The sequence below is a fragment of the Pelodiscus sinensis genome, chromosome 8, assembly GCF_052426305.1.
Source record: "Pelodiscus sinensis isolate ZL-2025 chromosome 8, ASM5242630v1, whole genome shotgun sequence".
NCBI classification, from domain to species: domain Eukaryota; kingdom Metazoa; phylum Chordata; order Testudines; family Trionychidae; genus Pelodiscus; species Pelodiscus sinensis.
In genome coordinates this window covers 26,945,119-26,961,126 of record NC_143059.1, presented here as the reverse complement: position 1 = coordinate 26,961,126, position 16,008 = coordinate 26,945,119, and the positions used below count along the sequence as shown (strand labels likewise).

The 16,008-nt window shown below is 40.7% G+C and overlaps 1 protein-coding gene across 5 annotated transcripts in view; it reads left to right on the top strand.

Annotated features, from left to right (window-relative positions):
- HERC4 (HECT and RLD domain containing E3 ubiquitin protein ligase 4) overlaps nucleotides 1–16,008 on the top strand; it is a 111,211-nt gene that overhangs the window by 16,950 nt on the left and 78,253 nt on the right. For all 5 annotated transcript variants that reach the window (XM_089780118.1, XM_075934915.2, XM_089780117.1 and 2 more), the window contains exons 4-7: nucleotides 14–173; nucleotides 4,292–4,368; nucleotides 11,674–11,895; nucleotides 15,790–15,881. In XM_089780118.1, the coding sequence (XP_089636244.1) occupies nucleotides 14–173; nucleotides 4,292–4,368; nucleotides 11,674–11,895; nucleotides 15,790–15,881 (551 nt within the window). The remainder of the gene's footprint in view (nucleotides 1–13; nucleotides 174–4,291; nucleotides 4,369–11,673; nucleotides 11,896–15,789; nucleotides 15,882–16,008) is intronic.

The window sequence follows — 16,008 nt, the reverse complement described above, 5'->3', positions numbered from 1 at the left end:
CTGACTTTTGTAGAGCATGTTGGTGCCCTAGATGCCCAAAATATTGTGGCTGTTTCATGTGGAGAAGCCCATACACTAGCATTAAATGACAAGGGCCAAGTGTATTCTTGGGGTCTTGCTACTGATGGTCAGCTTGGCTTACCTGGAACAGAAGAGTGTATTAGAATACCCAGGTAAAAAAATAAATAAATAAAGCAATCGATGTAAGATTTGTGTATATCTTTTAAAAATAAGCTTGTTACATTGAAAGACATGTAAGTAAAATGGGTCAAACCATTTCACAAGTAAAATGTTTTTTCAATATTTCTGTAAAGATAGGTTACTTTACAGTTGCGGAACCGGATAATTATCTCATCCCCAAGTACTTAGTTTAACAGTGCTTTATTATTTTTGTACTTTTTACACCCAAAAATTTCATCGCCCACCCGACTACAATTAGTTGTTTAAACAAACGTGTTGCAATGGTAGAAAAAAATTGTATGTCTGAAAACTGTAGATACTGGGGGTACTTACAATTTTTTTAAAAAAAGGGGTACTTCATAAAAACAGGTTGAGACACACTGAATTAACCTACTAGGATTTTAGTGTTTATTTTTTTAATGATCCTACGAGTCAAGGAAAATAGATATTGTTTGCAATCTGATCTTTATTCTAATTTTATTCCTGAGTTACTTCACGTGAGCTGGAATAATATATTTTCTGATTATGTAATCGAAGTGTGTGTTTTCTTGAAGGGGGATATGCTTGTTTGCATTTCCACAAAAGAGTCCTTATTAACTAAAGCAGTGTATTTGATATCTCTCCTTATGTTCCAATCCAGCAAAGTGCTTTAACTTTATTACCACCATGAGCAGTTTCATTTAAATCAATGGAATGTTGAAATTATGAGGATGAAGCTAAGTGTATTTGCCCAGTTGGATTCTTAATGATCACTGTCATGCTGTCTAGAGTGCAGAAGTTAAAGTAAGGTAGTGCACTGCTCTAGTAAGAAGGAGCTGACCAGCACTGGGGTACTTTGCTGCACATGCAGGTGTGGGGTGTAGCACATTCCCAGCTGAGTCCCTGCCAGCTTCTGAGGCTCCCCAAGCACCATGCAAAACAGCAGGCAACCAGGTAGTTTGGAGGCTGGCTGGGGTTGTTCTGTAGGAGGTGTGTGTACTCCCAGCTAGGTTCCTGGTAGAATGCATCTCAGTCTGTGTTGCCTTCTCTTGCCACACTAGCTGGACGCCAGGCAGTTCAGGAGCAAGAGCTACACCGGTAACCCAGCTGCAACTGGGTCTCCCCCCTTCTCTGTACTCCCAACCCTCTCCTCTGAATTCCTTCCCTCAACCCTGAGCTATTACCTCTCAGGGTAGGGGAGTTGCAGTACAACAGTATCTGTAAGAATTTAAGTTACTTTCACTCCTGTTAGAGTGGCTCAAGAGTTAAGGACAGGTTGTTAAGAAGCAGGGCATAAATTCCACACTGTTTTGTTAATTCTGTATTTAGATTTCATCAACCAAGTATCAAGAATAAACTCCGCAGGCATTTCAGGAACCTAACATGGAATCACAGACAGTCCCATTGGGTATTCCTGTGCTATCTTGCCACCTATGCAAGTTGGCCTTTGAGATAAATGGTCCCTTACACCAAAATTACCACAATATAAAGACTGTGCCTATGGGTCAAGGAAAATAGATATGTTTGCAATCTGATCTTTATTCTAATTTTATTCCTGAAGTATTTCACGTGAGCTGGAATAATATAGTTTCTGATTATGTAAGCCAAGTGTGTGTGTTTTCTTGAGGGGGAATATGCTTGTTTTTCATCTCCACACACTGCTTAAGTTAATAATGACTGTTTTATTTGGTATATCTCCTTATATTCCAGTCCAGCAAATGCTTTAACTTTTTACCACCCCTATGTCGCGTGCCCTCTGACCCCATAGCCTATGCCAACACCATCTTACCCCGTGACCACACCATGTCCTCACCCCCAATATCCAGAGTGAGGATGTACCCACTAGGGAGTGTGGCTGTTACAGCCTCGCGGGCAGTGGGAGCGGCCATTGGCGGTGTGGGTGCTCCCTCTTCCTTCACACCCCCTCTGTCCCCAAGTGCGTCTCGCACCCCCATAGATAGAGGCAGGGGAGGGAGTGCAGAACCCCAGCCGGGCTGCCATCTTACGTGGGTGGAAGGGGGAGAAGAACGGGAGGCACTTCCTGCTTCGCTGCCTCCTGCCATCACCTCAGCCCCAGCGCTGCTGGTGGACAAAATCATCCGCCACGACTGTGAGAGCTGAAGCCAGCTGCTAGGTGGCAGTTCAGGGTCACCTTCAGCTCCAACAACCACGTTGGCCCAGCAGCCAGTGGTTCGCGGCCTGGCACCGGTCTGCAGACTCGCGGTTGGGAACCACTGTTCTAGGGCCTAACACGTTCTGTAGGAAGCCAGCATTTAAACTTAAGTAAAGCTCCTTTTTGTGTTAGTTGACTGAGGCTTTGTCTACACTTGTAAGTTTAAACTGCAGTTGCAGCAGTGCTTGAATGAGGTAGCAGTCATGGCACTAGTGCTGGAACTTCTTGCAGCTCTGTAGGTAAACCACCTCCATGAGGAGAGTAGCGCTAAGGATTTATTTACACTTGTCCTTTACAGCACTGTAAGTTGTTGTGCTTGGGGATGTGTGTGTGTTTTCTTTCTTAGTGAGAGAGTTCCAGCGCAGTAACATGGCAGTGTAGACAAGCAGCTGCATTCCTATAGTGCTGCAATTGTATATAAGCTAGGCCACTAAAGCACTTAGTGAAGATTGTATCTGTGCAGATGAGAGGGCTTCTCTTGTTTTAAAGTAGGTATTCCACCTCCCCAAGAGGCAGTAGTTGCATCAACTTCTGTTAATCTAACTTTGTTTGAACTGGGGATTAGGTCAGCAATATAGTTGCACTCAGGACTATATGGGATTTTTCTCACCCCGGGCAACATAATTTTAGTGACATAAGTTTGTAAAGTACACCAACATTCATAATTAAAGAGGATAATGGTGCAAATACTTAGTATAAATTTAACATGGGGTGTAGTTGTTATAACTGAGATTACTATATGCAGTATCCTACAAGCATTTAATCAATTCTAGATGCATTCTTATCAATGTAATATGTACAATAATAATACTAACACACAAGTGAATCATACTGGTTTCTATTTGTTGGTCAATGTTCAGTTGAAGCCTTGGCATGGGTTGGTACCTGGTCGCCAGTTGGGATGCAAATAGTTAACCAGTAAGCATCACTTCAGCCTGCGCGCCGCCATCTAATCTGTTAACTGGTAAAGCATAATGTTAAACTGGTTAACTAATTAAATAGAATTTTACATTCTTAATCACTAGCATCATAGTCACAGCATTATTAAAACAAAATACAGTAAAACTCCAATAGTCCGGCATCCAATTGTTTGGCACTCCTGATAGTCCGGCATCAAAATGGCAAGAGCCTAGTGAGTGAGCTTCAGCAAAAAACGAGTCACAAGGCAGCAGCGGCAGCAGCTGAACCGAGTGAAACTGGACGGGATCGAGACAATGCCAGAGGCAGACTGAGTGATGCTGGACAGTGCTTGTGCTACAATAGAAAGGCTTAAAAACACTTTATATACAGCATATACTCTGTGTGTGTGTCACACTCACTCTCTGTGTGTGTATATAATATATAGATATGTAAAAAAACAGCATATAGTACCTCCTGATAGTCCGGCATATTTGATAATCCGGCACCACCTAGGTCCCAAAGGTTCTGGATTATCGGAAATCTACTGTATTATGACTGATTTCATGCCTCTTCATATACACGTGCAGGTTTTTGAGTAAGATTCTTAGATCAAGCAGCTCACATATCCTTGTATTCCTCCAGTGATATTCCCGCTTCACAGAGTGCAGTTTTAAAACTCCCAGTGACTTGCAATTAGAGTGAGGATTTAACCCTCACATCTTTTTGCTTTTCCAATTCGGTGTTAGGTCTTTAGGTGTATGACAATCTAGTGCCGCATAAAAAACCAAAGTCCTAATTCTAGAGAGGAATCTCTGATTTATTAATAAAACTCCTGTGGGTTCCACCCAACCATAGGTTTTTTTAAAATTAATATTCTGCAATTTACAAAATAAATTAAAGGATGTTTTGTAATATTTAAAATAGGTTCAGCTTGCCTTGCATTTCTGTCAGGAGATTGCCAATAAATTAACTTGCTTTTCTGAATTATTTCTCTTTCAGTTCTGGTTTGTAATGGTAAGATCTGGTGGTCTAATTCCTTCTCTATTTTTAATCCCATAGAAATATTAAAAGCTTATCAGATATTCAAATAATGCAAGTTGCCTGTGGTTACTGTCACTCACTGGCACTCTCAAAAGGTGAGTAAAGTTGTTCTGCAGTATTTATGTGAATTCCTATTAGGTAATTTAAAACTTTTTTTAACTGATTTTTTTTTTTTTTTTAAAGAAGGAACCACATTTTAAAATATAGCTTCAAGGTGTCTTTGGTACTGTGCCAAGTTCTACCTCCTGTTGCCTTAGCTATGTTACATTTTTATCAAAAAGGAACATTCTGAATTTTTACACTATATTTGTTATAAAAAAGTAGCTCTGTCCTGAAAGCCCTAAAATGTTTTATGCTCCTCTCTAATTGAAATAGGGCTAAAAGAAAATAATTAAATTATATGTATGACAAGTCTCCAAAACACATATTTGTTTTAATGATGATCTATGGGTATAAAAATGTGAAAGTCCAGTTTGTCACATGAGCTTGATGAATGAGAGAATTTACAGTGTTAACCGTGACCCTGATCCTACAGACATGTATGGATTTGCATAGGTTCATGTGAGTAGTTCTATTGATTTCAGGAGATCATTCATGTTCATTGGTTTTTCAGCTGTCTTGAACAGTCTTGCCAGCTTTGTCAGTGGTGTTTGTAATGTGTAAGATCATTAGCTGATTGGTTCATACAGTTACAGAATCCACTGAAATTTTGAGCCTGATATTTTTGAAAAGTAACTGTACAAATGTATCAACACTTATTCACTTCTGAGAATATGGGTTCCTCATTTTTAACTTTCACAAGATCTCTGAAGAACAGATTTAAGTAGACATTTGTGGAACTCCCAGAAAATCAACATTTTTCCTTTATAGTGCCTAACTATTCATTATTAAATAATTTCTCTTGTTACAGCTTTGTTTGGTGGATGCATCTCTAGGCTCTTTTTAATACTGCACTTGTCACCTCAAGCTAATTATTAAAAATGCAAAGTCAGTGCTCTGTATCTATACCTCTTTCTGGGGCAGACCATTAATTCAGATTTAGAGCGGCAGAGATGTTTCACATTTGACCAAAATTTTTGCCTATATTGTTTCTTTGTGACATTATGGAGCACAATTATTTTCTTTTTCAAGTCTGTTATCTTCCAGAATAGGGATCATATAAGTGATAGTTTTTAAAATGCATATTGATTTCCCTTTTGCATAATCATGGCTTAGAACTTCAGTGCTGTAAAGAGAATGTTCAAATTCTTTATACAACTTTTCATATTTGCATGTCTTTGTACCCACATCTGCCTACAAAGGAAAATAATTCAGGTTGACAGAAATTGTATATACTTTAGGATATGTTCTTTCAAACATTGTCAGATTTAATGTTTTAATCGCATACCCATTCACGTATTGTAATTCCTGTTTCAAATATATAGTTAGCATGTGGTGAACTTGAGCTAATGAGAAATTCCTTTAGATTTCTACTTACTTATTCTGAAATATAATGGTGTTAAATGTATTGTTCTACTGAATGGCTCGTTCAGAAGGCAAGGGTACTGACTTCTGGCTATTATTTATAGCAGAACATTTATGCTTTTTCCTTCCATGGGAAAAAATATCTTGTCATACCAGCTTCTTAGTTGAATACAATTGCTTTTACATGCTTTGAACACTAAGTTTAACAAATAGACATAGCAAGTTCCCCACAGTACTAGTTAGGGGAATACTGTACACACATAAGAACTGCTGAGCAAGACTGTGCTAATTTCTTAATATGTTCACTAAAGTATTAGAACAGATAAAATATTAAGACCAAACAGTTACTGTTGGGTTGTTACAGACAACACACATAGTTGCCGTGTCTGATCAGATTAATAGTGAAAATTGAACTGCATTTCCTTTAGGGAGCTAAATTGATTGGTAAAAAATTGCATCGTGCTTAGGGTGGGCCTCTTGATATGAAAAGAAGGGGTGAGTCTAATACAGTAAAACTCTGATGGTCCAGCATCTGATGGTCCGGCACCCTCAGGAACCCAGAAGTGCACTGGGCAGATGGACCATTGGAGCTGCTCTGCCCCCAGGTTCCCCGATTCTGCCGCTGCTAAAACTGACCAGCGGCTGAATCGGGGATGCCTAGGGCAGAGCAGCTGGGGCGCTGCTGGGTTGGTCCCATAGCGCTACCCCTCGGGGCTGCGGGACCCAACCCAGCAGCGCCGCTGCTGAAACTAACCAGCGGCTGACTCCAGAAAGCTGGAGGCAGAGCTGCTGTGCCCGGGGCTTCCTGGAATCAGCCCCTGATCAGTTTCAGCAGCAGCTGACTTGGACACCTGGGACAGAGCAGCTGGGGTGCTGCTGGGGTGGTCCAGTAGCACCGTTCCTCGGTGCTGTGGGACCAACCCGGCAGTGCCCCAGCTGCTCTGCCCCAAGCGTCCTGAGTCAGCCGCTACTGAAACTGACCAGCGGCTGACTCCAGGAAGCCGGAGGCAGAGCTGCTGTGCCCGGGGCTTCCTGGAGTCAGCCGCTGATCAGTATCAGCAACAGCTGACTTGGGGACACCTGGGGCAGAGCAGCTGGGGTGCTGCCGGGTTGGTCCCACAGCGCCGAGGAGTGGCGCTACTGGACCAACCCAGCAGCACCCCAGCTGCTCTGCCCCAGGCATCTTCAAGAGCAGCTGGGGCGCTGCTGGGTTGGTCTCGCTGTGCCAAGGGTCGGCGCTACCTGACCAACCCGGCAGCACTCCAGCTGCTCTGCTGCAGATGTCCCCGATTCAGCTGAATCAGGGACGCCTGAGGCAGAGCCGGACTATCGGAAGGGGAGGCTATGAGACCCCTTCATAGCCCCCCCCTTCTGATAGTCTGGCAAATCTGATAATCCGGCACCCCCTCGGTCCTAAAGGTGCCGGATTATCGGAAGTTTACTGTACTAGGAAGTAGAGTTCTGGTCACAAATAATTCGTCTTTCAAGACAGGAGACATGGAAGTAGCACCAAATGGTATCATCTAGCCTATAGAGATGTCTTGGGAAAGATTATAGCTTTAGGCTTGGGTCTAGGCCAAAATGCATTCCAAATTGATTTTCCTGTCTAATTCCCAGACAGGCCCATTTGTCTTCTGTGGAATATTCCAAGCCATGAACTTCCTCCACCTTTGTACATGTACCTCAGCAGCAGGAGATTTTGTCTAATTGCTTTACATTCATTGGGCATTTCATGGGGCAGGATAAAACAGTGGCCTGAGCTGGCTAGATTACACTGTCTTTAGTGGCAGATTTCTTTCTGAAGTTTACTTTAGGTGCTGCAGGATTGCATACGCCAGAGTAGGGATGGGGTGATATGAGGCAAATAGACACAAGGTCTGAGAAGATGGGAAATACTGGTCTAGACTTGGTGCAATCACCAACATTGAACTAGTTTTAAATTTGTTTAAAAACTGGTGCAAATGCCTGTGTGGACTGACTTATCTCAATTTACAAATGATTTACTGTATGTCTACGGCAGCAGCTGGGAATGTGTTCTTCAGCTTGAGTAGACAGATGTGTACTAGCTCTGCTCAAGCTAGCACTCTAAAACCAGTGCGTGCAAAGCAGCTTAACCAGCAATTTACACCAGCCACCCAAGAATGTACCAAGGGGTTGGCTGGGTGCGACTTGGGTGGTCAACATGAGCTGCTGCCTATCTTGCTACAGCCACATTACTATTTTTAGTGCTCTAGTTCAGAGGTATGCATGTCTGTCTGTTTGCACTAGAAAGCTCATTCCCACACGCTGTGACTTGAACAACATCTCCGTGCAAGAGGGCAAAGAGCTGACTGATAACTGGTAATAAGTGACGACTGGCCTGAACAGTACAGGGTACCAAAACTCACTAATGTCGTATCAGATGGTGTCATGTAAGATATTAAGAGAATTATTAACATATTGAGCACTAATATTAGTGCTTGGTGTATGCATGGAGGAAAAATTCAAAATTGCAAACATATGAAATTATGTTATCATAGCCCTGCTAGGCAGGGCTAAAGTTGTCGTACTCCAGACAAAGAATTGTGGTTCTGAAATCTGGAATATATTTTCAAGGTAAATCAAGAGATAAGAGAAGATAAAACAGGACCATCAAGCCAACAAGAGGAGGAGATTATTACGCAGCATCAGAGCAGGGGGAGGAGGTTTCAAGAAACAGATCTATTTGCATTTTAGTAAACAACGGGAGTAATGGGGGAAGAAACCTGCATAGAACTTCCTTCACCACCAGACTCCATATTGCTTTCTTTATCTTTGGGGGTAATATTTAAAAGAAGAATAGAATCATAGAACCATAGAGCTGGAAGAGACCTCAGGAGGTCATCAAGTCCAGCCCCCTGCTCTAGCCAGGACCAATCCCAACTAAATCAACCCAGCCAGGGCTTTGTCAAGCCGAGACTTAAACACCTCTAGGGATGGAGACTTCACTACTTCCCTAGATAACCCATTCCAGTGCTTCACCACCCTCCTAGTGAAATAGTTTTTCCTAATATCCAACCTGGACCTCTCCCACCACAACTTGATACTATTGCTCCTTGTTCTACCATCTGTCACTACGGAGAACAGCCTCTTTCCATCCTCTTTGGAAGCTCCCTTCAGGAAGTTGAAGGCTGCTATCAAATCCCCCCTTACTCTTCGCTTCGCTTCTGCAGACTAAACAGACCCAACTCCCTCAGCCTCTCCTCATAAGTCATATGCTCCAGCCCCCTAATCATTTTGGTTTCCCTCTGCTGGACCCTCTCCAATGCGTCCACAGCCTTTTTGTAGTGGGAGGGGCCCAGAACTGGACACACTACTTCAGATGTGGCCTCACCAAAGCCAAATAAAGGGGAATAATGACATCTCTGGATCTGCTGGCAATGCTCCTCTTAATGCAACCTAATATGCCATTAGCCTTCTTGGCTACAAGGGCATACTGTTGACTCATATCCAGCTTCTCATCCACTGTAACCCCCAGGTCCTTTTCTGCAGAACTACTACTTAAGTGGTTAGTCCCCAGCTTGTAACAATGCTTGGGATTCTTCCATCCCAAGTGCAGGACTCTGCACTTGTCCTTGTTGAACCTCATCAGATTTCTTGTGGCCCAATCCTCCCAATTTGTCTAAGTCACTCTGGACCCTATCTCTGTCCTCTAGCGTATCTACCTCTCCCACTAGCTAGAATCCATTTCAGAGATTTAGTGGTCTGTAAAAAAAGAACTCCAAGTTGTCTGTCACTTAAGAAGACAAAGTAACTGAGCACTTTGGCCTTCTGGGAGATCTTGACTGGAGGGGTTGCTCATCCATCTTTCTAGAATGTGGCATGATGAGAATCTGGCCTTGGACCAAGACTATAATTTTGTTACATCTTGCAAATAAAATGAAAAACATTTTCTATACTTGTAACCATTTCTAATTCTATCCACTGTACTAAGATTTGAAGTGAGTTTGATCTCATTTTATCAGTAATCTTGTTTTACTTTTAATCTAAACTAAGACAGTGCTATGTTTGATTTAAAATGAACGTTCACTTTAGCAGCTTCCCACAATGACTGGGTATTGTTAATTTGTTCTTTTTAAAGATACCTTAATCTCTCTCCCTCTCTCTAAAGGGTTAGACATTGCAGAGCACAATTTTGTGAAGATTTGGTACTGGGGGAAAGGTATTGGAGTTATCTTGCCTAGTGTCACCAAGGCTGGTGAAGGCCATAGTATGGCAGTGGTATAACAAGCAGGCTGCTGGAATTAGGGTTGCTGAGCCAGAGCTGCTTAATACAAATACTCAGTGTATGTTTGCTGGAAGCATTCAAAAAAGAGTGTTGTAGGAGTACTCAGAGTTACAGGACTTCCAGTGACACCACTCCTTGCAGGTCCACCGTGCACCTAATGTTCTGTTAATATGTATCTGTAAACTTATGCAAGGGCAATTCTTAAGTGGTTGGTAGTATCCTTAGACATACTTCTTTCTATGCTATTGAAGATGTTCATATATCAAGATTTTTTTTAAAAAGTCTTCTCCATGCTTTACTTGCCTCCATCATTATTTTTCACATCCTACATAGTGAGTTTATATGAACCAAACCTTTATAACAGTTGTTAGGTCTATCTATCTAATCTATTTATCTACACACACAGATAGATTACACCTCTAAAATCTGGGATTATCTGGTCCAACATGGCCATGGATGTTCCAAGACCAGGAAGTCCTGGCATACTGCAGGAGGGTGGTGGCTTTGGAGCAGGCGCATGGCTGAGTTGGGCTGCGGGGAGAGCCAGGAAGTGGGGAGAGGGGTATCAGGGATGGGGCCTGAAATGACCTCCCCTGGTCCAGAAAAATCCCGAGGGTATCAGACAAGAGAGGTCCAGCCTGTATTGAGTTTAATAATTTAGGACAAGTACATTTGGGTTTTAATATACGCTGTTTGAGGGTCAATTCTTGACTGGCACAACAACAAAAAATGTTTTATATCTACCAAGAGCTATTATTCTTAAGAGCGCAATATAACTGCTAAATTAGCTTTCCTACATTAGGGAAATTTTGCAAAAATGTACCACAATTAATATTACTGTTTCAATTCCACGAGTGTTAGCAACATTTTGGGAGCCTCTGGTATTTTGCATGGTGTCATCTGAGCCTGTTCAGAGTAGGTCTAATGGATGCCTGTGCTTAGAAAGTCAATGGCCCACCCATTCTAGGGCTTTGCAGTGTTGTTGAAATGGGTGGAGTTGAGAATGTTAGCAATGGTGAGTAATTTTTGTAAAATTTCCTTATTGTAGTGGGCAAGGCTGTTGTTTTTACAGTTGTGTATAGATATGTATTTCTATCTTCAGCTAATGAAAGGGTGTTAATGACCTCTGTTGAATAATTGGATACATTTTGAAACGTAACATTTACTAAAAAGGCTTTCAGATTCCATGTGACAATTCTTTTCTTAAACTATCCAATAGGTGCCACGCATTGCGGATAGTAGAGCAAGTTTCAGAATGGTAGTTCTTGCTATAAATGCTTTCAGTAGTCAAATTATTAAATTTATTTTGTATTAATTGCACCATTATTTATTTATTTATTTATTTCAGTGATGTTTGTATAATAAGTAAGGGAAGTACATACTGTTCCATTTCCATCTTAATTGATAAGGCTGATAATTAGCTGGCAAGGCTGATACAAAATTGATTTAAATATTTTCAAATTGGTTTGACTTCAATTTTAAATTATGATCAATTTTGAGTTTTGAAAGAGCAAATCAGTATAAATCAATATAAATTACTGAAATGATGTGAATGCCCTGTACAAAATACTTTAGCATTTCAGTTTTTGGAAGTTCATAAATTTCTGTTTTTGTTAGTGGGGGGCATACACTATTTTAAAATAATGTTTAGCCTGATCTTGCTTCATTTAAATCTTTTTCTCTTTAACAGGAAGTGAAGTTTTTTCCTGGGGACAGAATAAATATGGCCAACTGGGTATAGGTTATGAATTTAAAAAGCAGAGTTCACCTCAACTGATTAAATCTTTAGTGGGAATCCCTTTTGCACAAATTGCAGCAGGTGGAGCACATAGTTTTGTACTAACTCTTTCTGGAGCCATTTTTGGATGGGGACGCAATAAATTTGGTCAACTTGGTCTTAATGATGAAAATGGTGAGTAGCTGTTACTTCAAAATATTTCACACCAGAGGTCTTTATTTGTGGCTTTCCCATGTATTTGTGGCTTTCCCATGTTTTGAAATCTTCAAATTGGAATTCTTGTCACATTATTGGCTAGCAGACATATATAAATATCCTGATCCTGTTAATTCAGTGTCTGGTTTTATATTCACCATTGCCTGGGAACTTTGGATTGAGTTTGCAACTCATAACCCAAAACAACTTCCCTCTTGACAGACTAAGGATGAATTGAAAAAAAGCAAGTAAAACTCTGACTGTAAGCATGCATATGTGCTTAGCTTTCATCAGGTGAGTACTCTCATTGAAGTTTGTGGACAAATCAACTGCTCAAGTGTTTGTGCAAGTGGGACTAAAAATGTATAACCAGTAGGTGTGTAAGGGATGGTGTGGGTTGGGGGTGGGGTTCTTTTTGTTTGTTTGTTTGTTTGTTTGGTGTGTGTGGGTTTTTTTGCTCATTCCAGAATGAGGTACGGAGTAGGTCCCTGGAAATGAGATAGGATCATCCAGACAGTACTGTCAGATACTGTTCATGAGACTGGATGTCATAGTTACATAAAAAAGAGAAAATAACATAGTAGTGGCCATACTGGGTCAGCTCAGACGTCTTTCTAGCTCCGTATCCTGTCTTCCGACAGTAGTCAATTCTAGGTGCCCCCAAGGGAACGAACAGAACCGGTAATCATCAAGTGATCCATCCTTTTTTGCCCATTCCCAGCTTCCCAACATCCTCTGGCAAGGAGTTCCACAAGTTCTGTGCATTGTGTGAAGAAACACTTCTTGTGTGTTTTTAAACTATCCAATAGGTGCCACGCTTTGCGGATAGTAGAGCAAGTTTCAGAATGGTAGTTCTTGCTATAAATGCTTTCAGTAGTCAAATTATTAAATTTATTCTGTATTAATTGCACTTTCATTTGATGATCCTTCAAACATGTCTCACTCCGTTTGCTCCTTTAAACTGGTAAACCTCATTGAATGAGGAATAAGGCTTATTTCAAGAGAAGGGTTTTCTCTCGAAATAACCGCGTCCTAACAGCGTCTGTTATTTCAAAATAGTGCCATAATGCGAATATGCAAATGAAGTGTGGGATATTTAAATCCTGGCTTCATTTGCAGTTTCAAATGCCTTCATTTGCATCCCTCTCTCGAAAGAGGGTGCAAGTGTAGACATACCCTGAGAGATTTTATCCTTCAGAGTCTGTTAGAATGATAGATCAATTTAATATCTTTTTCATTATAGGTTTGCCTTCTGTCCTCCAATGGCCTTTTTGGAGACTCTGTTGATGATAAACAGACCAAGCAAAGGAAATATTTTATTTAGTGTTGATTCGAATGCAAACTATGTGATGAGGAAATACTGATGTCCCTTTCTCTTAATGGGATTTTCCTAAGTTTTGGACTATTAGGTTTCCTCACATTTCAGAGCTTGTAGTTATGCAAGTATCCAATAATACTCCTGATCTTAGCCATGAGGCTGAGGAGTCTTTTGATTAATTTAGTGTGTAAAAATCTACAGCTGCAGAATTTATGAATTACCGAATTTCATCTCAAACTTTTTATTCTGATTTCATCTAATTGTGTTGGGAACTGGCTAATAAGGCAGTTAGTTATGGAAATGATGTGTGTTGATTCACTTTTAGGTGGAAAATGAGGAAAATGTATCACATTTTCCTCAAGAAATTTAGGTAATTATAAAACTGAAACTTATTTCTGAACATGGCATTGCCTAGTGCCCTGGGGATGTGGGAGGTAAAGTAGGTTGGGAGGCCTGGGGCCTGTTTTCTTTTCCCTCAGCCCCAGCGCAGCGACCAACAGCCAGGAAGGGAGGAAAGGGTTTGGGGTGGGGAGACTACTTACTCAGTGTGCTGGCAGGCAAGATGGCAGAGCCCCAGACTGCTGTCCACTCTCTTGGTGGTATAATTACCCCCAGTGGACACTACAGGATAACTCTCCCCTTCGTGCTTGCTGCCCTCTTTGGCCATTTGAATATTGCATCCCTTAAACAGCAGCCCCTCTCTGTGCATGTTTTGGAAAACTATCCTTTTCCTGGGGCTTCCAGATGTCTTGACACAACCAAACCCTGACCTTGCTTTAAGTTAGGGGAAAAGGAACTTGCATATCAAATTTGGTGTCCCTAGCTCTTACCAGTTAGGACAAGTTCTTGAACAAACGACTCGTAGACAGGCACATGGACACACACTAAATAAATATATATAATAATTGTAAAGAGTTTTTAATATAGCTGTAGTCCTTTTTAATGAGAGAATTAGAAAGACCCAAATTGTTTAGTGGTCAAATTTTCACAGTAATTGTTGGAAAATGAAAAATCACGTTTTCAATTATCATAGATTTTATAGATGCTTTTCTTTAGATGCACATTACCCCATTTTTATCAGGCACTGATAACTTTCTACACATTTAAATATATATTTTATTTTAAAATTTAATATACAATAGTTAGTGTATTTTAACAATATTAAATGTTTACAAATTTTCACTTGTGTAACTAGATGCAGCTGCTTTTTTATTCCGTTTATAATTGCAGAGAGATTACCTTCTGTTTGCAAAACTAACATGAATTCCATTATGGCCTCTCTCCCTCTCTCTGTCTCTAACATATATTGTGCTGCATATAAACATTTTTTTTAACTGTTGGCATGTGAAAATTCATTGTAACTTGTCTCTGTACTCTTAAAGGAAACAAATTTTAATATTTTTTTCATCTAAAACATGCCTGGGATAATCTTTCCTGTATTGTCCAATTCAGATCTAATATATTGCATTGTATTTCATGGTTTGTGGAATAATATTCAGGATGCAGTGCCTTTATTTTTAAGGAGTATAATCCTTTGCTTGTCAAAATTCAGGAAGAATTATTTTTATACAATATAATTAACTGATTAAACACAATTTAACATTCTTATCAAGTAGACGATGGAATTTCCATTCACTGCTCGATTCGTAAGTAAAGGGGGAAACTGTAGAGCCGCAGCAGGGTTAGCTCCTGTGGCTGAGAGCTAACCCCTCTGCAGCTCTGCCTTTTAAATGTGGCAAGAGCCAGGTGGCTCTTACTACATTTAAAAAGCAGAGATGCAGTGTTTGGGACTGGGCCCGAGCTGGTACAGCTGTGTCCTGGCTCGTGCCAAGTCCCCTGCTGTGTCTCTGCCTCCCCTGCCCTCCTGAGGAGATGGTGCTGGGTGGAACTGGCTTTTAAGTAATATAAGATAAATAAGACCCATAAGAACAGCCATACTGGGTCAGATCAAAGGTCCATCAAGGCCGGTATCCTGTCTGCCAATAGTGGCCAATGCCAGATGCCCCAGAGGGTAGGAATCACAACAGATAATCCTCACGGATTCCTCCCCTGTCACCCACCTCCAGAGAAACAAAGGCTAGGGATACCATTCCTACCCTTGATGGACCTAGTCTCCATGAATCTATCTAGCTCTTTTTTGAACCCTGTTAAAATTCTAGCCTACTTTGCATCCTCTGGCAAAGGAGTTCCACAGGTTGATTGTGCACTGAGTGAAGAAAATCTTCCTCTTGTTTGTTTTAAACCTGCTGCCTATTAACTTCATTTGGTGACCCCCTACTTCTTTTATTGTGGGACTAAGTAACTTTTCCTTATTCAGTTTCTTCACACCACTCATGATTTTATAGACCCCCTTAGTCTCCTCTTTTCTAAGCTGAAAAGTCCAAGTCTTTTTAATCTCTCTTCATATGGAACTCATTCCAAACCCCAAATAATTTTTATTGCCCTTTTCTGAACCTGGAAATCTGAAGTCAAAGCTCTTTTGATGTCACTTTTTCAAAACACACATTAAATGTACTGACATCCTAACATGACCAACTTTTTATTAAAACTTTCAGACAGGTATGTTCCTAATCTTCTGAAGTCACTAAGATCTCAGAAAATTATTCACATCTGTTGTGGAGAAGATCATACTGCTGCTCTTACAAAGGTACAGTACTTAAAGTACCATCTGATTTTGTAAAATTTAGATACTTTATAGCAGTGAATAATACTCTTTTAGAACCTCTCTAAATGTATTATTTGTGTTTTTTAAAAGTTGGATGGATAAAATATGG